This window comes from Cyclopterus lumpus, chromosome 12 (genome assembly GCF_009769545.1).
Source record: "Cyclopterus lumpus isolate fCycLum1 chromosome 12, fCycLum1.pri, whole genome shotgun sequence".
Taxonomy (NCBI): domain Eukaryota; kingdom Metazoa; phylum Chordata; class Actinopteri; order Perciformes; family Cyclopteridae; genus Cyclopterus; species Cyclopterus lumpus.
The window spans coordinates 7,063,133-7,085,395 of record NC_046977.1 but is presented as its reverse complement, the minus strand read 5'-3'; the positions used below and the strand labels follow the sequence as shown (position 1 = coordinate 7,085,395).

The 22,263-nt window shown below is 41.2% G+C and overlaps 2 protein-coding genes across 3 annotated transcripts; both read right to left on the bottom strand.

Moving 5' to 3' along the window:
* Positions 1–1,059: 1,059 nt before the first annotated feature.
* On the bottom strand, positions 1,060–7,923 carry agxt2 (alanine--glyoxylate aminotransferase 2). Its single transcript, XM_034546831.1, has 14 exons — positions 7,779–7,923; positions 6,867–6,955; positions 6,525–6,715; positions 6,296–6,419; positions 6,100–6,194; positions 5,563–5,656; positions 5,148–5,241; positions 4,312–4,412; positions 3,977–4,069; positions 3,375–3,507; positions 3,005–3,093; positions 2,726–2,875; positions 1,799–1,897; positions 1,060–1,480 (listed from the first exon to the last, which is right to left on the bottom strand). Exons 1-14 carry the CDS (start codon positions 7,870–7,872, stop codon positions 1,379–1,381), a joined length of 1,548 nt encoding a protein of 515 aa, XP_034402722.1. The 5' UTR covers positions 7,873–7,923; the 3' UTR covers positions 1,060–1,378.
* Positions 7,924–8,920: 997 nt separating this feature from the next.
* On the bottom strand, positions 8,921–20,146 carry prlra (prolactin receptor a). 2 transcript variants are annotated; one of them, XM_034546698.1, is made up of 9 exons: positions 19,979–20,146; positions 14,883–14,967; positions 14,599–14,731; positions 13,714–13,883; positions 12,259–12,425; positions 11,964–12,105; positions 11,235–11,331; positions 10,541–10,610; positions 8,921–10,420 (listed from the first exon to the last, which is right to left on the bottom strand). In XM_034546698.1, exons 2-9 carry the CDS (start codon positions 14,944–14,946, stop codon positions 9,350–9,352), a joined length of 1,914 nt encoding a protein of 637 aa, XP_034402589.1. In that variant the 5' UTR covers positions 14,947–14,967; positions 19,979–20,146; the 3' UTR covers positions 8,921–9,349. The 2 variants fall into 2 exon arrangements, with proteins under 2 accessions (XP_034402589.1, XP_034402590.1); XM_034546699.1 differs by having other exon boundaries at positions 8,955–10,420; positions 14,883–14,964.
* Positions 20,147–22,263: the final 2,117 nt, after the last annotated feature.

Genomic DNA, 22,263 nt, shown 5'->3' with positions numbered 1-22,263 from the left:
ATGTCTTTCCATCTGCATCGTCACTGAATGAATCAACAGCTTTTACCCTTCACCCTCTTACACTTGGCAGCACACTTACTTCAGGCTCATCCTTTTCTAAAAAGTGTCACGGATGGGTGGCCAGTGAGCAGCCAATGGTCCCCTGATCCGACCAAACTACAATGATTCCTCTGAAACGTCACAGATGATAAATGTGTAACCAGTCGTCTCTAGATTTCCTCTCAACATGCTCACCGATTAGGTTTGGGAGAAAGGCCAGATATTTTGGGTGGTGCCGGTTCTTTCCTGTTTGAGGCCGGAGAAGACCTCCCCCACTGAGGTGAGTTAGTGTGACTGCTTGCTCTGCACAAAACTGGCAGCTACATTGATGACGGTTGTCATGGCGTCTGGCTGCACCTGACGAGTTGCAGAATCCCTCATCATGGTGTCCACAACCCCTTAGGTTTCCTAAAGAATACTCAATAACAACATACCGCTGCTCGACCACACATACCTTCCATATCCCCGTCCTCTATCATATTTTTCTTTCTTTTATCTATTAGATTTTAACTAAATTGCCATGTTCAACAAACTATACAACTGTACAAATAACTTAGTGTTTTATTTAGGAGAGTATTTGTAAATTTGCCATGAAAGTTGTCTAACTACTAACGGATGGGATTCCTCTGGGAGATTAGACACCTGTATGGAAAAACTTTCCCTTGTCTGAATATTAACAGCTGGTAGAGAGGCAAATCATTTGAGAAAGTAACGGCACTCATTTGTCAATAGTTTTGGTATTAAAAAGAGTTGGAAGCATATAAGTATTCATGGTAGACGGACTGCACAGATGAGTCAAGTCCTTAAATGCCCTGGCTCTGGTTTTCATATTTGGATTAGTAGTGCAGTTATTATAGTCAGACATTATAGTTATTATAGTCATGCTTCTTGGGTTACATTTTGCATCCAGCACAGTTCAATGTCTCATGGAGCGTTTGTTTGGGGACAGTACTCTTGTATTTGGACAATGTGTAACACCACAAGGTTGCTTCAAGTTCACAGATTTATTATTATTATTATTACATTCACATCTATGATCAGCAACAAAGCATGTGTTCAGAAATTACAGTTACATCCAAGCATGATTCAGCAGATGGAAACAAGTAAAGTGATCTTCAATTCAGTTGTCATAAAAGACACGGTACAAGATTATTATTATTATTACATATTTACATTTTTCATTATTTGCCCAGTGAGGTGTATTAAATCTTGTGTCGGTCACACTGGAGAAACCAGCAAGAGAACCCTAGCTTTTAATGATTCAAGTATTTTAATTACAACATAGTTGAATGGGGTTAAAACGTATTATTACTGCAAAGGCAGAAGGTAGGTTTGACCTTTATTTTCTTTCCATGTAGTTGTGGATGGACTTGTTAAAAATGTCCAGGAAGAACTCTGCGTCCTCCATCGTGATGCACATTGGTGGTTGGATGCGGAAGGTCTAAAGTGGGTAGAAAAACAAGAAGGGAGCTCATGGACATGTCCATTCAGTGTCACTTAGTAAAGGCAGAGCTGACATTTATGGAATATATGTTAAGCAGCAATGTTCATAATATGAATCCATATTGAAAGGTGTTATCAGGGTGAATCATTTTGTCAATCCACTACCAAAAGCATCATGGGTCTGTGATGATGCAGCGTGAAAATCTAACTTTGTTCTCAACAAAACAAGAAGCGTGGTGATGTCGTTGCCAGCTGTGTTTATACCACATGCTGACTTGGCAAAAAGTGGTGCGAGAGAGAAGGTGAGTGCTGTTACCTGTCCATAGAGTCCTCCTTTCCCGATCAGCACTCCCATGTCCTTTATGTCCTCGAAGATCTCACTCATTGCCTCCAGAGGCAGCGGGTCTCTGCTGGCCTGTGGGCGACGGAGAGGAGGTGAAAGGATGAACGAGGCTGGATGTGTTACGGTAACCATAGCGATAGCTGTAAAGAACGCTGCGCAACTGTTTGTCAAATAATGTTATGATTGTGACTCAAGTGCCTCACCTCATTGGCTCGAGAGGTTATACATCTGAATATGAGAATGGCATTTTCTGACATGGAAGATGGAGATGGTTTCTTTGTGAGGGACACCGAAAGATTCGGACATGTTCTTTTTTATTTCGTTATTCTGGAGACTCAATTTGATGCTCAGGGGCTGTAGTTTTAGCTTTTGAATTTTATTTCTCGCCATTGCAGTTGTCATTTGTTGGCTATAGGTATCATACATTTGGATATCATTCTCCTTGCTACTTGACATCATTTTGTGGTGTTCACAAATAATGGAATAAGGAATTTGTCAAATTATTTGGGAAATCAAGTGGATCATAACGGCACGGCATTACAAAGGTGTTAGTCCCGCCCCTGGTGCTGATTGGCGTTAGTTCTCCCTTTAGAAGCCCTGTTTCATGTGACCATGCCAGACAAATTGGTCGACTTGAATGCGATGGTGCGGTCCCATGAAAGGACAGCTGTCTTGTTTTATTTTTTTGTCTCTTTAGAAATAGAATATCTGCCATTATCAACAAGCAAAAAAAATGCATTCACTGCAGCTGAGATTGTTTTCTTCCCAATTACAGAGGGTCACTGCTGCGCCAGCTAATGGTTAACTAGGGCACTGCTGAACCATGCCCCAGGGAGGCCCGGCATGCACACGCTGCTCAAGCATGCGAGCTGAGCATCACTTTTGTTACAAAGTAAATACCTTGTCTTTGACCATTTCCACACCAATCTGCAGGCCTTTTCCACGGACGTCGCCGATGATCTCATACTTGTCTCTGAGTTTTGCCAGTTCCGTCATCAGATAGGTTCCCACAGTAAGACTGGACTGCTGCGCGCCGTCTTCGGCGATCGTCTGGAACGTAACAATACGTGAGCCGTGTTTGAGTTGTTACTTCGTTTTTTTTTTTTTTCAGATACAATAATACTTTGCAGAAATACATGGAAAAAGTGGTTGATTTAAAAGCAGAAGATGAATTCTTACATCGAGCACTGACGAAGCGACAGCACAAGCCAAAGGATTTCCTCCAAAGGTGTTGAAGTGAAGCCCCTTGCCAAACGAGGACGCAATTTCTGGGAAACACATGTAATAAACAAGCTCACACCTCGAATCGCTGCTTCTTTAAATAATGAGGCTGTTTTGAGCATGTTTAGTGGAGAGAGTGCAAACTCTGAACTCACAAAATAAATCTGCTTGAAACATCCCTATCTGGGAAACCACGTTGTCATGTCTTCCCATGCGTCTTGCCAATTTAATAGTGGAAATAATGAAGAACAATACACTTTTTCACACTCACTTATAACTGTTGTTATTATTTTATGAACATACAAGCAGTCTTAGGCTATTATCTCACCTTTTGTTGTAACAATGGCTCCCATTGGGAATCCATTGCCAATGCCCTTCGCCATTGTAACCATATCAGGAATGACGTCGTGACCTTGGAACCCCCAGAAGTGGCTTCCTGTTCGCCCAAATCCAGTCTGGACCTGACGGGTGCAAAAAAGACGATTTTTTTTATTCTCTTCTCACTTTTTCTTGAACCTGCAATGCTCAGAATTTGTATTTTATTTGTATTGGTAGTGGGAATGATCACGGTCTGCAGTTCTTCTCGGCTCCAAAGACTGTTTCAGGGTCTCTTCCCTATCATCAACTTTGTGTCCAGCAGCAGCAGCAGGAAGCTGCTTTTACCGAAACGCTCTAAGAACTCACTCTTTACTTCCTGCCCAGAACTAAACGGCAGACAGGCAAAGTTAGAAGTTAGTTGTTGAGCAAAGTGGAACATTAATTTGTTAGCTAAAGTGCAGTTCAATGAATATTGGACTTACATTCAGCAACTTGGCAGGAAACAAATCTCCAAATCAATCATAATGTATTTATTGTACAAACAATATTGCTTAAGTTATAAATAGAACATCCAGAACAAATCTTTTAAAACATATGAAACGTGTATCTAACCTCATCAGCAATGCAGATCCCTCCTCTCTCTCTTACAAGTTTGTAAGCCTCCTTTAGGTAGCTTTTAGGGTACTGCACAGCTCCTCCGGCTCCCTGTACAAATCAAACACACTCACATACCACAGTCCCAACACCAGCAACAATGAACATGGATGGCATACTAAGTAGTACTGATTTAGGAAATAAATTAATCAATTACCTGCTATTACTGTATAAAGACGTGCGACCCACAATGTTAATATCCATTGTGACAAAGCAACAGATCAGACAGGTAAAAACATTAACAACACATTGACACTACAACATTTCTTGTATTTCTCCACAAAAGAAATTACCTGAATCGGCTCTCCGAAGAAAGCAGCAATTTGACTCGGGACACTAGTCTGAAACGTCTCCTTGAGCTGTCCAATGTACTGGTCTTTAGCCATGCAATGTCCTGTGGGATCAAACACAGGGTTCATTTGAAACTAATACAGGTATTAGCTTTGTATACATACAAAGGGTAATGCTACTCTTAATACAAAAGCTACAGGCAAAATATTGTTAATCATCTTTCCAGAAAATAGTATAATGAAGAAATTATAGAATACCACATGGTTCACAGCTTATAAATGAATGAAAGTTAAATATAACCAAAATCAGTCACATAGTTAGATCCTCAATTTGTGAACAAATACAAAACACCTTTTTGTTGTTGTTGAGATTTCACTATTTCCATCAAATTTGAATATTTTTGCGTTTGTATTGTATTTTTGTGGATTAATATGTGGGTGTTACAATCACCATGATCCAAATGTTGTCCTAATTGTCCACATTTAAAACAATTTCAATTCAATTCAGTTTATTTTGTATAGCCCAATATCACAAATTACAAATTTGCCTCAGAGGGCTTTACAATCTGTACACATACGATATCCAAAGCCCGGCAGCAGAGTTGTTATTGACTGATAGCAATGTCACATTACATAAGCTTAACGGTTGTTTGTTTTGTATAAACACGTGTAGATACATTTTGCAGGTTGCAAATGATGGAAAATGGTAAATGATCAACAGTGGGAGACTTTGGACTTTTCAGGGTTAGAGCTGAGCTGTTTTATTGCTGATGACTTTAAATCAGATATTAGAGAAAGAAACTTGAAAAATGAATTGTAACTGTCCATAACTTAAGTACCTTGGGCGCACCCACATTCTCTGTTGGTCTGCACAGGAGAGTCCCTGCAGTGGCTTCCTCCCCACGGACCTCTGAACACATCGGGACACATGGTCTGTTTGTTTGGGCAGAAACCGAGTCGGCGAGATCAACATGACAGCAACAGTCACTCAGAATGTACACGACACAAATTCATGAAACTAGCCACAGCATTTCCCAACTTCAAAACATTGTGGAATCGAATGAGTTCATTAATGCACTGAACATATGCACGAAGAGGCCGTGAGAATACAAAAAAACTAATTAGCGGCAACGCAAACAGTAAATTAAATTCCCATATCCTATATTCACCTTTTATTTGAATATAAATTATATTGTGCATCATCAGTTTTGTGTACTTTTAATATGGCACTGTAGTATATTCATGCATACATACATTTGTGCAGCCCAAACCATTGGCGACGGGGTATTTGTATGCTACGTTGGAGGTGAGACCCAGGGTCTGTTGGCTGCCACCGTGGTATGAGCCTCTGGAAGAGGAAAAGCAATCAAACATTTTGCTCATTTAGCTTGAAAGTGTAACAATTTGTGAAATGCTGAATGAATATAATAATGATATTTAAACAGACTTTCAAGACATTTTTTTTTTCATATTCCCGAGTAGGAGCTGAAAACATAAACTTTGTAATCTGCTGTTGTTATAGAAGTAGCTATGTTTGTACAAATAGGATCTTGCATTAATGTGGAAAAGGGACATACTACCTCATATCTAATATCTGGGGAAAAAAAGGTTAACACAGCCTGTGAATTAAAATCTTTAGCTTTTTAAAACGAAATCTTGTGTTACTTATTTTTACGTAATGTCTTTTTTTAGCCATTACTATTAGATAAAAAAAAAGAAAAAAAACACTTCTGCACTTTCGTATATTTATTATGTAATTGTGACGTCATGATTCATGAAAAAGACTTGTACCTGAAAGTGATGATGTCAAAGTTTCTTGTGTGAAGTCGAGCCATCAGCATGGCCAGGTCATTGGCTTCTGAGCCACTGTTGGTCAGATATACCACCTGGACGGGGACACCGAGACCAGCAGACATTTGAAGTTAGCCCACGTATTTAACCGGGATGCTGGTCTCAGCTGAGAGGAGAAAATAATCCCTCGATGTACCTTGAGAGGATCTGGGAAGTAGGAAGCTAGTTTCTCACAGTACTCATGGAGAGGAGGGTTGACGTAGATGTTTGTAGTGTGCCACACTCTCTTCAGCTGCTTCTCTGCAGCTGCTACTACTTTCCTGTACCCACAGATGTCAGAAATCAGATATAAGAATTGAAATGATTGTTTTTATTCTGAACTGTATATTTAGTCAGCGACACAGTAAAGAAAAAAAGGCCCTTACGGGTGGCAGTGGCCCACACTGACAGTAGCCACACAAGCAAATAGATCCAGGTACCGCTTCCCGTCCACATCCCACAGCCACTGCATGTATCCCTGGTGGATGAACACTGGCTTCTTATAGTTGGTAACCTTCATGACCATGGGGTTGCAGTTCTGCCTGCGGATCTCCATCATCCGCTCTTTGGACATACCCTGGGCAGAGACAAATACACAGTGCAGGAGTTACAGTCAATGTCAGTACAATATCTACATTTTATATGAATTACTTGGCGATTTGTAATTACAAGGTCCAACTGTGCGAGACAGAGACGCTGAATTCCTGGAGGATATTGTTCTTTATTACCGTGTATTCCTCTGGTTGTAAAATGCATGGGGGCATATCCGGGACGTCTGTGGGACGGGGCTTGAGGGTGGATTTCTGACATAATGCACCTGTGAAACAAAAGAGATTGAAGTTCAGACAGTGAGGTAAAAGAGACATGTATTCTCTGAGGAACTACATGAGCGGACAGCGGTAATTGGCCGATCAAAGCTTTACTCTCAGTGACATTTTACCCAGAGGTCGCTAAAATGATTTCCCCTTATTATCTACAGACCGACAGATGTACACTTTTAATTTGGTGTTAATGCTGTTATTGTTTAAGTAAAAATCAGACTTTCGTTATATAATCTGCCTCACACTTGGCTTGCACTCTCAACCAAATACATTCACCATGACCCTGCATTGTGTAACACAGGATAAAGTCCTGCCTGTAAACTTGTGGTTGGAAAATGTGAGATGGAATGAGCACTGGTCCAGTCCGGTGACTGAAATATTCTATCGCAAACACCTTATGCTGCAATTGACTTGTACCTGGATACTCATCTTTAGGTCACACTATCAAATGGGACTTGATAAGCTTGAATAATGCTCAAACTAATGCAGTGCAACACAACAGTCCTGCAATAAACCATATCACCTCAAACCCAATCAAACCAAAAGCAATAGTGACACACTGATGTGTCCTTGGCTATTGCATCCCTCCACATTTATTTGGGCATTTAAACGTTTTACGTTGTTTAGTTCACGGTGTGCCATCAGACAAATGCTTTTCGTGACATAATTGGTAGATCATTTTGCAATGAGTCACTTTTTTTCGGGTAGGAGGTCGGAACGTTTTCTGGAACAAAATTAATTAGTTAATTAATTAAAATTCACCCCATGTTTAGTTTGTGCACGTAGCATTCACAGAGCATAATAAACCAATTAACTCACCACTTTCCAAGTGGAATTTGACCGAACCGGACCAGGGACTGGACTGCGCTGTTAACACATAACGGCCCCTGAGAGAGGAAACTGCTTTCAGCATGATGAGCGCGTTGAGGGCCAAACTTCGGCCCGACGCCCTTCACCGTCTGACTTTAAGCTTTACTGCCGCTGGGCGTCGACGAGTCCACAGCCAAGTGGCCCCTGTGCGACGTCACAGGGTGCGTGCGCACGCAGCACGAGTGGCATTTGTGAATAAAATTAAACTTTTAATTGTTCTCCCAATGTCATACAAGTGTCCCGGTGACTCACTGAACTGGAGACACAGGGCAGGACATGAATAAATACAATTACATATTACTAACTAAATATTGAACTCTATACTTCAATGACCAACTTCAGCTTTTAATGCTGTTTGTGAATGTGAATAAAATTAAATATGGCGCTGGAAGTTATTGAAAAACAAAATCCTGAAACATCAAAGGAGCAGTAACATTTCATATGAAGAGTTGTGTCCAGTGTAGTGACATTTGCATGTTCAATTTGAGTCACTTTGTATAATTACATGGATGCTATTGAAAATAACTTCCATCATGTCTTAATCCGTGAAAATATTTATGCAAAATAAACGATTACATATTTATAAAGAAAATAAGTGTGCTCCATGCAGAATAGTTGATCACTCAGCATTTGTTTGCCTAATTCTTGCGAATTACATACATGCAATAACAAAAAGCATGTAATCATTAATATAGCAGTTGTCACAAAACATAAACCTACTTCCTGTTGCTTGTAAATTGATTTAGCTTCCAGAAATATTTTATTGCGGTTTCAAATTGCATTTTGTACAGGGTTAGTTGTTTATAAAGCTAGATACATAGACATGCAAAAGAGAGAATTTATCGTTCGAATTAGATACATAATCAATCTTATTATCATAAAACAATTTTGCCCATTCAAATTTCTTCTTCACTCTTATCTACGGTGAAGGCATGCAGTCATGTAGGAAAGCAAATATATGTTTATCTGTTAACTTTAACATTTTCTTCATGGATAATGCATGTCCATATACTACTTGAACTGAATTAATGCAGTATCCCATATTGACTTTAACATGCAATGTTCAGGGAGCAGAGAAAATACACACAAACAAAACTAAAACATTTTATTTTTGAGCTTTCTGCCATTTTAATTTTACACAAATCCTTTTAACAGATTCTCACATTCCAACAGCATCAATACATTTCATGGAAGGCATTTTAAAAAAGTGAATGAAACATTCCAGCGAGGTGAGGAAGATTTATGAAATATGAAGACATAATATGCAGCATATGGTAACAAATAAGTTATATACAATCAATCATTCTTTAGAAAGTTAACTGAAGATTATTATTCATATCATTCAATCAATTTTGATTCGCAAAACGTGTAACTGAAGTGTAATCTGAAAGAAAAAAAACCCATCTCATACAGGAGCAGAAGTTGTTACTTAATGTCTGAGCCATCCAGTCTTCCTGTTTTTTGTCTCAGTCCCGGCCTAAAACAGATCTTGCAGTGTCCCAGACCTGCCAGTTGGGCACCTAGCAAGTGTGCAGTGTGCACATGGTGGCAGTGTCAACATAGCCATTCGCCATCGTGGCCATTTCGTCCCGTACCGGCACGGCAGTGTAAATGCATCCTGAAGGCTTCTGCGTCGTGCTCACTGTGCACGACTTGTGGCAGCTCCCTGTCACTTCATTTGTTTCCTGCTCCACACAAGGGCACCTGTCTTCTCCCATCCCCTCTCTCTGAAGCAGCAACACGTTGTCACTGTCCACCCCCTTCACTTTGCTGTAGACCTCCCCGTGGGGCATCTGGAAGCAGCCCCCCATGCGGCCGCAGCCCTGCACAACGGGCTGGAGAAGCAACGTGTCCTTATTGTCGACTCTTTGGACTTCGACGTACTCGGTGGTGTGGAGAGCGGGTGACCGCGGACCAGCAGGTGCCCGCTTGTGGCCGATGCTGGAGATGTTGACGTCGCTGTGGGCCTGGAGTTCTCGGCAGACCGGCGTCGGGGGATTGAGCAGATGAGGTTGCTTGCTGCTCAAGCAAAGGTCCCAGTAGCTCTGTCCTAGAGCCTCCTTGGTGCTGTGGCCAGGCTGGGTGAGGTAGGAGGACGTGGAGAGGGAAAGCTGTTTCGCCATCTGAAGTGAGCTCTGTTGGTCCAGTGGGCTTGAGCTGTACCGGGGCAGTGGAGAAAACACAGAGGGCCAGGTCTTCACCCTCCCGCTGGACATTTCAAGGCTAACTATGCCTGCGTGAGCATAGTTCAACGCTTCCTCCTCCCAGTCCTTCAGGCGCCTCTGTGCCTCCGTCCTCATCGGACTGCATTCCCGATCTGTTTGCCTCTCTCCCTCCTTTGCCTCCCTGCACTTAGCCATCAGCAGAGTGTGGCTATCGCAGCTGCCTCGGCCAGAGTCGCAGTCAGATGTGGAGCTCTCAGATTTGAGGCAACTGTTGTGTAGATCCTTGCTTTCCTCCAGCACCAGCTCCTGCTCCCTGCGGACATAAACCTCTAAGTACTCCACCTGGAAGTCCTCATAATTGGATGATGTGGCCGGAGGGAAATCAGGCACCACCAGTGCACTGAAGATCTGGTTAGATTTACCATTCTACACAAAAAGAGGAATATTCAGTTAGAGAAAAGTAGTGATACGATCAGTCAGAAGGAGCTTTTCTTATTCACAAAATATTATTAAGTCAAAACATTGTTCCATATGTAGCTGCTTTACCTTGAGAAGCTGCTTATCAAATCCTTTAATCTTAGGACCAGGGACAGGTGGCAGAATACAATGCTTCAGACTTCACACATGGAAAACAAAAAAGATCTCCGTCAAGTCTCGTGAGAAGCAGATGAAAATAAATAAATATAATATAACACAAATCAACAATTCTTCTGTTGTATACTATAAAAGCCCAGAGTATTATTTTATGACCACAACTTAAGTATAACATTTTCTAATTAATCTGTTTCATTGTAGGATTTTCATTATCTTGCAATAAAAAAATTATCATCTAGAAATAAATACAAATAACAACAACTGTTACAAATGCCAATAACATTGTAGTTATTCTTTGGTGGATCATAACATAACATAACATATTCCCATTATCTATTATATTGTCGATTCAAAAATTTCCCAGTGAATAAAGATGTCAGACTTTCGTCCTCCTAATTACTAAAACGTTAGCTCTTTCTGTGCTTTTCTCAATAAAACAACAATTGAATAATGTGCTTAAAATTACAAAATGTTATTACAATTTGAATGGGATATAAAAAAGTTATGGTCAAAGTCATGATCACAACATAAATATCTTAAGATAAGCAAATGATTAGGTTTGGACCTCTGTTGCAATAAACATGTCACATGTGTTCATATTACAACAAAGATACATTGCATCAGAATTGCACGATCATTGTCTTACTTGTGTCTGTTCATGTGGAGCAACCACATGAGGATGAGGAAGGTAAAGGTAGAAAAGACCGTTATAAGAATCCATGTAGACTTCTCTCGATGAAAATCTGTAAAACACAACAGAACATCGGAAGTGTCTTATGTTCTATTTTTTCCACATGGTGATTATTATTACAGGATTTTAGAGGATGAAGTATCCCAAAGGAATATTTCACATTTTGAAATATATGTCAGACCAGAACATCTGTCTGTTCATCATAGGACTGAATTCAGGATATAATTAGCTTAGCTTAGCATAAAGACAGGGGGAACAGCTGTCTTTATGGCGACAGCCAGGCCAGCCCTTTCTCACAGTTTCCAGTTGTTATGCTAAGCTAAGCTAACCATCTCCTGACTGTAGCTTCAGTTGGGATTTTGCTTAGTTAATTTCCTGTTTTATTTTGAAGTTCCCTGCCTCTTGCTTCCTGTGTTTGGTTTCACGTCCCCCCCCACCCCCTCTGTTTTACACCACACCTGTGCGTCATTAATTCATTAGCGTCTTATTTGCCTCAGTTTCTGTTTCTTGTCATTTTTCGTACCAGCTTTTTGCTACACACAGCTAGCTTTCTGTTCAACCTGCCTGCCTCAAGTCCTGCATTTGATCTGACAAGCGTGACAGCTTCAATAAATGCATGATATCTTATTAACAAAGTATGCTACCATGTATTATACTGTACATAATGGATGGTAGATGTCTTACAGTCAGGAACTTTGATGTAGGAAGTGGAACTCCATTCACTCCAAAAGCCGTGGTCCGGTTTACAGCGCACCTCTACGAGGTATTTACCACCTGACCGCAGGCTGAAAATGTTAAACATCTTCTGCTGGCCTGCAAGGTGCATCTGGAAATAAACACACACAGTTGACACAACGTGAGTGGTTATGCAGTCCAAAACATTTTGTAATAAGTTTTAAGGGTTTCATTTAACAGCTAGTTAATTAACATGAGGACCGAGCATTTTAACCACCGCTCCCTTGGACGATGAAGTACGTACCTCCCAGTCAATCTCCTCCTCCAACTTGACGCGGAGCTCGTAGATGAGAGTGATCCAACCCGAGCGGGTGTCGGCCTTATGTGGCGGTTCCCATGACACCCGGAGGAAGGGCCAGCCCTTGTCCTCCATCACAGTCACTGTTACCTTCTCTGGAGGATTAGGCTTGACTGGAAAGGAGGAGAGAGAAAATGTGAATGAGAGTGGATGTGTTTGTGTTTGTGTGAGACTGAGAGGGATGAAGAGAAACAATTTTTAAGTGGATAATAATGTTTATTGTGTAAAGAGTGTTTCCTCTGGCAGGAGTGTGCACATGTCTCTTTCTCTATGTAAGAGTGAACCGATGCACACCTCCAGCGGAACACTTGCAGCAGACGTTAATATTTAGGCTTTAAGTTAACTTCTTGGAGACACAAAGTTGACAATGAAAGGTTAGGACTGATACCACTCAAATCAGGTCAATGCAACTAGTAAAGAGGAGCCTCAGGGGCAAGGAGGAAACGTTGTGTATTTCTAAGGCTTTACACTACCTTTTGGATATTTCCTTAACAACATGCTTCTGTTGTAATAAGCAACATGACAGGATGGGACTCCACACCTCATACAATATCCATATGTTGTATGAAGCAGAATTGCCCAATTGAATCCGATGCCAGATGAAATAAAATGGCTGGAATTATTCAACATGTTTCTTCAATAAATCAATAAATTCCATGAAAAGACCAAAACCAGTGAGATAGTTCATCTCTCAGAACTTTCAAACTTCCTTATTCTGTCCATGCCTCATTTAATTATTTAACTATTCATTTTTTTTAAGGGCTATGTCATTTCCACAGTGGGCCACTATTGATTTTATAAAATGTGAATCATCGAGGAAGAATTAGTGTAGTACTTGCAGAGTATTTTCAGCAATGGATTATTACGTATTTGGTGCTCCGGTGAGTATTTTCCACCAGCAATTGTGTATGTGGGACTGACTCAAAATAAACTACATAAGCAATATGCCAGTTCAAAAGTGGGCTACTTTTATGTGTTTTTCATAGTTTTTGAACATTCATGTAGTTCTGTGGCACAGATAAATAAGTTATACTAGACATATCACAACACATGTTAGTAGGATCAGTTAATTTTTGGTTTAAATATAGAATATGAAAATATTCTTTAACTCACTTCATTTCTTTTAAATTTGGTTTGATCATAATCAACGTTTATCAAGCAGACTCGCAACACTTTTGTTTTCATTCACTGCTTTTAAAGGGTGACCTTCAGTGTGTAGCTACAGCTGGAGGGCGGGTGAGTACACTCAGAGAGCAACAGTCGCAGTGTGCCATTGAGCAGCTGTGTGAGTGTGCGTTAAAAAAACACTTTTTTAAAATCCTCATGTGGAAATTGTGCCCCGAAGATCAAAAGAACAAATACAACAACACCCTCTCCAAAGAAAAGCACACATTTCCTCACCAATGTAGACCACATCTATTTCCACGGGGTCAGAGAAGGCCCTGCCCAGTGCGTTGGTGGCCACTACCGTGATGTTGTAGTTGACCCAGATGGACGTGTCGTTCTTGTTAAAGAAGCAGGAGTTCTCTCCAGCGGTGTGGTAGTCCGGGCACTCGTACACTGTCTCCGAGCTGCAAGAGAGGCAGAGCAACTGCATGTCATTGCATATGTGCGTGTGTACTCTGATAAATGGGGTGCCATGTTTTTATGAATTGAAGGTATAAGAAAACATTCTGAGCCATGAAGTGCATCAAAACACAATAATACCTGTGTTAATTATTATTTATGTACTTTTATTCCTGCAACTTGTAAAATAACTTTGCTAACATGCTCTGTATGAGCATTTGTTACAGCACTTTCCAGTGGACCTGGGTCCTCTAATAAACACAACTGTTAGTGTCTATGTTTAGAAAGCTGGAGGACGGTGTCGTTGCTGTCTGCGTTGATTGGTCAGAGAACCTGAGAAGTAGTGGGAAGAGTTCAGAAAGATGGGTTACGCCTCTGCATGCATTGCGTTCACCCGGCGGTGAAGTGAAAGGAAGCAGGTGGCGGCAACTCTGAGGATGGTGTACGGTTGTCTAAAAACCTCCCCAGTCCAATGGCAAAGGTATCCGATGCCCCCAAGTACCTCACTGAAAACTGTACCGACAAGACGTCCAATTGTGTTTGCTGCATTTGCTGCATTTGCTGCAATGACAATGATATGATATGATATATATATATCCCCGTCTTTCCTGACTTTCTCTGTGGAGCCCTTCAGACTTGACACAATCAAACCTGCTGCTGAATCCTACATTAGACTTCTCTCTGGACGCTGAACAATCCAGCCCTGTCTCTGCCACAAACCTCTCTTTGCGATAGTACAGGGCATGAGTAGTGGGCAGCCCCCCATCGGAGCCGGGCTTCCACCAGCAGGTGAAGGTCTCTTTTTCGGGAGAACGACAGCTGGTGAGTCCGGGCTTTGCTGGAGGGCTGTGGACTAAAGACAGACATGAACAAAAGAGGAACGGAAAGCAGTGTTAATTATATAACTATATATAGAAATGATGTCCAATATACCAGGAAAATATCAACAGAAAAACAACACTTTTACTATTACAGCTCTGGATCTGTGTTTTTACATCACTTACGTTTTCCCCTGGTATGCGCCGTGAAGCACAGCAGCAACAACAGCAGGATGACTTTCCTCATCATGGCACCTCAAAGCCGTGGCTGCTGGATGGAGAAAAAATAAATACACAGTGACTGAGTATGGGGCAAACTGTCAGACAAATCCTGTAAACCACGTGCAATGCTATCCATCACAACAACAGAACTGCACGTCTTGTGTTGAGTCACAACCCACTTCAAAGGAGATGATGTGTTTTCATATTGCCACACACATTGCTTGAGAGTTAAGTCATACGCGCAATACTTCAATTAATTAAAAACCCCTGAAGACATACTGTAATTAGAAAGAGAAAATGTTGAAGGATGCAATCCACAAATGAACTGTTTCGAATATCGGATGCATTACTTCTGAGATCGTTAATGCTTCAGCAGGGATAGAGAATATAATTCAAACACAATGTGCTCGAGAACCTGACTGAATCCTGTCGTTTATCATAAAGAGAACATTCATGCCTTAAACAGATCAATGCTACTGTTAAATGAAACCAAATCGGTTCACAGAACGGTAGATATGACAAACAGAAAGAAAATCTCCTATGAATGATGTCTGCAGTTTCATTAGGGATTAAAAGGCATCCTCTCCGTTTCTGTCTACCTCTACCAGCTGGCACATGCAGCGTGACTGATTGCATAAGTTCAGGCTGCTGCCTCAATGACAGAGACTCACAAGCAGAAGGGTGATTTGCCCCGACTCACAATCGCATTCGCATCCACGTGCAGATGTTTGAGTTATTACAGAAACCATGGGGCGGGCAGGCCGGCAGGGGGATAGATGGGAAATAGATGGGAGAGCTGATGTTGCATTCGTGGAAAGAAAAAGTTGGTAGAAAGCACTTCTTCATCGCTCGCACGCTCACTCCCTTTCTTCTCATTACTGGTGAGGATTTATTCTGCCGTTGAGGATTTGACATATTGAATAGAGAGACCTCTTGAGTCGATCTCTATTGCTGCAAGGAAAAGTTACATATAGGCATGCTCCCATTCTCATTTCATGCTGCTGTAAGGACTCGCCTTCCCACACCTAGCCTATCAGATATGAACCTGAGTTATTACACGCTTAGCACTCACAATAGCAAATGGCAGCGATCACTTTATTCTTAAATTAAATAAAGTTTAGTCTCGAATAAATATACTTATATGCAAATTACTTCTCTCTATAACAGCCGCAAAGTAAAAGGCTTTCAAAAAAAACATGGTAAACCGAAATGTCTGACGGCACAGGTAGCAGGAACTAAAACAGAAGAAATGTATTTCTTGTCAGACTGTATTGGTATTTAGATTTGGAGCTTTTCTAGTGCTCCCACAGGCCGGACACACAGTGGCATGGCACCACACGTTTCTTTTTGGTTCTTATTTTTTTCCCCACTCACAATTTAACACAATATACAGGTATTATGTGGTATTATGTGGTATTTTTTAAGGAAAATAAGTGGCGCACACTCAAAATGCATTTCTTTTATTCTGATGACATTTCAGCTCTCAGCCCATTTTCAAGATCACCTTGACTTCTTGCAAAGTGTCTTGGGGAGTTGACAATGTGTGCATTTTTGAGATGGTGGGCCTCATGCAGGTAGCAGTACGCAAACAAATGTCCTCATAGTTTTGTTCTCATTCTGTTAGTACCCATTGATTGGATTCACCAATGTCTCTGATTTTTGCTCTTCTCTTAGGTAAGACACAATATCTCATTTTGCAGTCCAAAGTTAGATTTAAAAAACAAGAATGTCATATAATTTACATTAACGATATACATTTGCAATTATTAGATGTTGAAGAGTAATTATAATGATTGGATTATTGAATAAAGAAATAATAGTTCCCAATTAAGACTATTAAATACCCTTGGATGATATTCCGTTTGTTCTCTTAACACAAAAAATATATAAGCACAAGGCCCACGTACTGTACTGATGAATTTGAAACATCAATAACAGGCTCCGAGATTAGTCAGGTTTTCTGCTTTTGCAGTATCTTTGCAGACAGCATGGTTTCTAGACATTATACTTCCTTTATATCATAAAGACTGTTGGCAAGTGACCAACTGTTCTCTATGGGGCCTTAATTTCAATAACGTCATGATCTGATAATTGGCATTAAGGTCAAGGCATTGGATTAGCCTCCTGCTGCATATAGCCTTCTTACATAACCAGTAGCCCAAACTGAATAAGCTGCTAAGCTGGGAAAGTGCTGGCCAACAGTGAGAAGCTCCTCCCTCACAGATAATAATGGCTGGTACTTTTCTCAGTTTCACCTCAGGAGCCACTTGTTTCATGTGCTGTGTATCCCTCTTCCTATATGCTCAACATAGAAAGCCAGCTCACATATAACTGCTTCCTCGCTGACCCACTGCTCCATAGTCGTACCTAGGTTCAGCATGGTGACCTTATGTACCGCACGGTTAAAATGACAGACAAGCAACCAGCGTTCAAGGTAATTATGAAAAACGTTTTGAAACGTAACGCCGTGCAACGTACAAAAAAAGAAAATCTGAAATTCGTCAGTCAAATCATCCTGAGGCTAAGATCTAAAGTCTGGTGATTATGAATAATTTATGATTTGTGTCAGATGCCTGTCAAAAGGGGTGCAGAGGACGTGTCAAATGACATGTTGAGTTTAAACAGTGAGCGGTGAAGCGAGAAGATGCCCGCGGGTGCACGGCTGTACGAGAGCTCACCTTTTCAAAGGTGATTTATAGGCAATGTTTCTTTCTCATGCACCGAAAGACATCCGAGCACCACAAAAGCAGAACTACAGAAGTCCCGTTTCCCAGGGCACGATATATCCTCGATGATTTACCGCACGGTGACAGGATTCGGTTTCACACATTAGATCAGCAGGTTTGGCGTGACAGAAATGTGTCTTGACGAAGCAATAACTCGAGTATCTGTCCTCCTATGAGAACATATAGATAGTGCAGGTTACAATTCATATATTTGGTCATGAATTAAAGGAATATGCAAAGCATATTCAAGGCATAACTCACACTGCTTTCATATCAAAACATAGACTTGTACTCCTGCTCAGAGTAAAACACTTCCCAGGACTATAAAAAGAAACTGTTTTTATCATCAACACCCACGACTTTCTAGGAACCTTTTTTCTGACATTCAAGGGCAAAGAGCAACAGAAAACAAGACATGGAACTTGAAGTTGCTGTGTCAATTTCAAAGGGATGAACACATTTAATTAACCCATTGCTGAACTTTTAGTCGATACTGAAGACTGTCGGACACATCTTAAGATTAGTATGATGACGATATGAAATCCCAGTTTAATACCAGTTGATATGTAAACAATTAAATCCCCCCGCATGGTTGGAGATATCCCTCACTGTAAAGGCAGGATTCCCTTAACCCCTGACCCTATAACCCTGTGACACACATTCTGGATACAAAAGCACACGCACAATATGTACGCGGTGCAGACACATGGTGGTGCTCACTTACACACAAACAGCCATGCCCATGTAACTGCAAGAATAAACGAAGCCCAGAGTGCATTTATGCCAACTACATACAATAAACCATAAACAACGTGAATCACGTGCATCCCTTTCTTTCGTCATTGTTGCTGTTCAATCATTGTACTTCCTCTAAGGTCTCGGCCAGCATGTCTGTGCCCTCCTGTGTGTGTTCTTTGAAGCACTCACACAGAGGAAGAAAGGCTTCAAGGACAGCAAACAACACACCTACTTACCTACCTGCAGCAATAATGACCCCACTGACTGTTTATTGATATTTAGCTGCAGGTATGTTGTGGGCGTAATAACACTCACTTCCATCTGGGGTGTCTTCACAAATAGAAAACATTGAGTGAGATAGTTGTTTGATTAAAATAATGTTGGGAGAGTGCATTGGTTAGCACCTGCCTTACACAAGAGCAGTGTAGTCATATGGTTGTGAAGATCATTTATGATCATGAGTCACCACTTATTTTTCTAATTACTTTGTGCACAGATTACTATTACACATGTTGATATACTGTCAATGAAGCTTGACAGTTCTAATCCAGCCAATGCTAACACAGGTAGGAGTTGTGTCATATGATATGGGCTGGGCCTCACCTGTACAGATCGTATTCATATTACAGTACACTTCATCTAATACCGGCCAACGCCAGCACTACCTTTCGGATCTGGAGAACTGATCAAACTGATATTCACATTTAAGAATTGTGTTGTTTACGCGTGAATAATTTGTTATAATTGATGAGCGAGAACTTCCAAACATGGGCAAAAGCAAGGTACCACTTTAAATACAACCGTAGAAGGATTTGTTTACTTCAATCAGGCTGTGTGGCCTCATAATTACAGCTGCAGGTAGCTGACTATATAGAAGGCCTGATGCAGGACTAACAGTGGAAAGAGTTTGTAAACTGTGGCCACCTAAAATTGTAATCCGATATTAAGTTGATCAGCTTGCCATAATGTCCAACAGCCTCTTTAACCTCTTCTTAACCAGAGCAGGAGCAGATCATGACTCTAGAAATCCAATTACACTGCTGACACCCCAGCATCATCATCCTCCCACGCTGGAGGAAATAACTTGCCAGTCAGTCAGCGGTCAATGAAGGAACATCCCTTCATCCAGAGGGACACGCAATTAGTATGTGGGAACTGATTCACAGTTAACTTGTTGATACAAATGTATTGCTTTTCTTCTCTAAATTACTTGAATGCATTGTCAGTGGGACACATAAAGAGGTCGTTGTGATGCACAAACAGTGCTTTACAAATTAAGTCTGATTGATTAATATGTGCAAGCCACATAGATTCAATTTAGCTTGAGGCAAAACCACTCGACCGATTCACATGGTCTGGAAAACATCACTCTCAAAGAATCAAAGATCTCAGTTAAATTGAACTATTTAACATTACTGCAAGTATCAACAAGTGTGATCTTCTATCTCTTTTTTTGCGACAGATTGTTCTATTATTTTTGGCATATGAACACACACGCAAGCGATAAGTGCAGTGAACTCTCCGTGTGCCTGCGTGCCCCTCAGGTCGGTCCTGATGAAACACGAAGCTCTCCTGGGAAGTAAATGGATGTCTTACCAGCAGCTGAGAGGAGTTTCCGGGCTCTCGCTCGGCGCCCTCGCCGTGGTGACCCCTGCGCCGGCTCCCAGAAAGAGCGCACGTACACCGGCTTGTATAACCGCTTTACCGGGATGGCCGTATAAACCCGCAGCTCCGGCGACGTCAACTCTCCCGTCTCTCTGATCCTGAGGAGGGCGGGGCTAGAGGATCAGCTCCGCCCATGGCTTGGGTTGCCATGGTTGCCACAGACCTGAATGTCAAGTTGAGGTGAGTTTCACGTGAGCAGAAGTTCCTCAGAGGTATTTCAACTGAAAATGTACAATTTATTCAATGTCAAATATGGTCATACACATTGATTTGTATTGTGACTGCCACTATATTACGTAATATTATTTACGTAATATAGATTTTGTTTCTATTTTATTCTTCTTCTCTCTATCTGTGTGTGTGTGTGCGTGTGTGCGTGTGTGTGCGTGTGTGTGCGTGTGTGTGTGTGCGTGTGTGCGTGTGCGTGTGCGTGTGCGTGTATGTGTGCGTTACCGGTCGGGATCATGTTACAGTGGTTGTGGATGACTCTCCAGGAAATTAATGAGAGACAATACAATTTCTTCCTCGATGACAAAGACAAGAGAGACACATACCTCTAAGAAGCATTCTCTCAAACATGTAAACACACTGTCTCACTATCTGTTCTGGGCCAATATATTGAGGGATTCCTCGTTCACCGTATTACTAAAACAGACTTCAAAGTGTTGCTCTGTAGTTGACCAATACTCTAGATCCTTGCTTAAGGTATATTCATTTTGTGCATTTAAAAAAAACTGTGGGGTCCAGGTTTTCTCTGCAAAACAGTTAAAATCACTTCTCCTCAGGAGAACACATATTAGTGACATTCACTCACATTTTACTGGTAACCATGTTTTATTGTCATATTACATATATATATGAAATTTGTTCTCTGCATTTAATCCATCCTTAAGAGCAGTGGGCTGGCGTGAAGCCCCCGGGGAGCAACTGGGAGTTCAGTGTCTTGCTCAAGGACACTTCGACATGCAATTATGTGGATCAAACCGGGTACCTTGTGGTCTCAGGACGACCACTCTCCCCCATGAGAGACGCCTGGTTCCTTTTAGGAGCTGCAAGGTCTCCCACTGTTTTAGATCCCACTCCTATTTTTACAACAGGACATAACCCTGACCATGATGTTCCCACTGAACAGAGTGTATGATTATGAAGCTGCCTTTGCCCTGAACAGGGCTAAACAGGTATACGGGCATGGGGAAAGAATATGTGTCGGTGGCACCAGATGGAAATAAGGTGGGCGTGGCATTGACATGGAGGAAGTATTAATATCCATTAAGTAAAAATACCAAAATATCACCTGTCACTTATGTAAGTGGCATCATCAGAATGTACTTAAAGAATCAAAATAATAAGCACTGAAATGCGCTTTGGTTGGAATAGGATGCCATATGAAGTTGCATGAAAGGGAAATACTCAAGTTGAATACAATACCTGATTTGTACAGATGTACAGTTGCATTATGTCACTGTCATCTATATGTCATAACACAGGCAATATGCCCTCTTATGGCGAAACAGCCTTCCTGTTAGAAACATTTCCGTGATGTGTGTATGATGTATGAATAAAAAAAAGACAACATATTTTGTTTTTTGGGCTTGGTTTATTGAAATGCCATTGTGCATATTTGCATGAACGCCTAGGTAAACATGGGTTTTTGTGAGTAAACATATACACATTCTATGAAAAGCCTTTGAACCGAGAGACTGATTGTACCATGAGAACTCCAGCCCTCCCCATTTCAGCTTAGAAGCAATAATGTTATGTAATATGACCATCTGCTCTTCACGTTGATTTAAAAGTCCCGTTAAGCGACCTATCCATGGTGAATGCCAGTGGACGTTTGAACCTGGATGCACTTCATGAATGTAGATAAAGAGTGAACTGTGATGTATTACCTTTAAAACAAAAAAATAACTCATCTGTCATTCATAATTCACGTTGTCGTGCCAGTGGCAGAGGATGTGTCAGATATGTTGGTATGACAGATTGCATGCCGTACTCTTCGATACGGGTGCAAAAAAGAAAAAGAAAAAGAGGAGTGAGGCACAGATGCAGTCAGAGAAGGACTGACCTCTAACTCAATAAAACCCGCTCTCGCGGTCTGTCCATGTGACATTTACCCTCTCAATCACTGGACATCTGGTATCAGGCTTCGGGGCCAAACGGGTACAAACGATGGAGAGATTACGACTGTGTAGTGACATCTAGCGACGCTTTAG

Bases quoted from the DNA above. Each gene is read 5' to 3' on its own strand.
- agxt2 (XM_034546831.1), bottom strand. From the start codon at position 7,872: ATGCTGAAAGCAGTTTCCTCTCTCAGGGGCCGTTATGTGTTAACAGCG. The intron at 6,956-7,778 runs GTGAGTTAATTG...TTTGTTTCACAG, and splicing joins CAAATTCCACTTGGAAAGTG to GTGCATTATGTCAGAAATCC. The intron at 3,094-3,374 runs GTGAGATAATAG...TGTGTTTCCCAG, and splicing joins AGCCATTGTTACAACAAAAG to AAATTGCGTCCTCGTTTGGC.
- prlra (XM_034546698.1), bottom strand. From the start codon at position 14,946: ATGATGAGGAAAGTCATCCTGCTGTTGTTGCTGCTGTGCTTCACGGCG. The intron at 12,426-13,713 runs GTGAGGAAATGT...CCTCCTTTCCAG, and splicing joins AATAGATGTGGTCTACATTG to TCAAGCCTAATCCTCCAGAG. The intron at 10,611-11,234 runs GTAAGACAATGA...CCATGTGTGAAG, and splicing joins CTCCACATGAACAGACACAA to TCTGAAGCATTGTATTCTGC.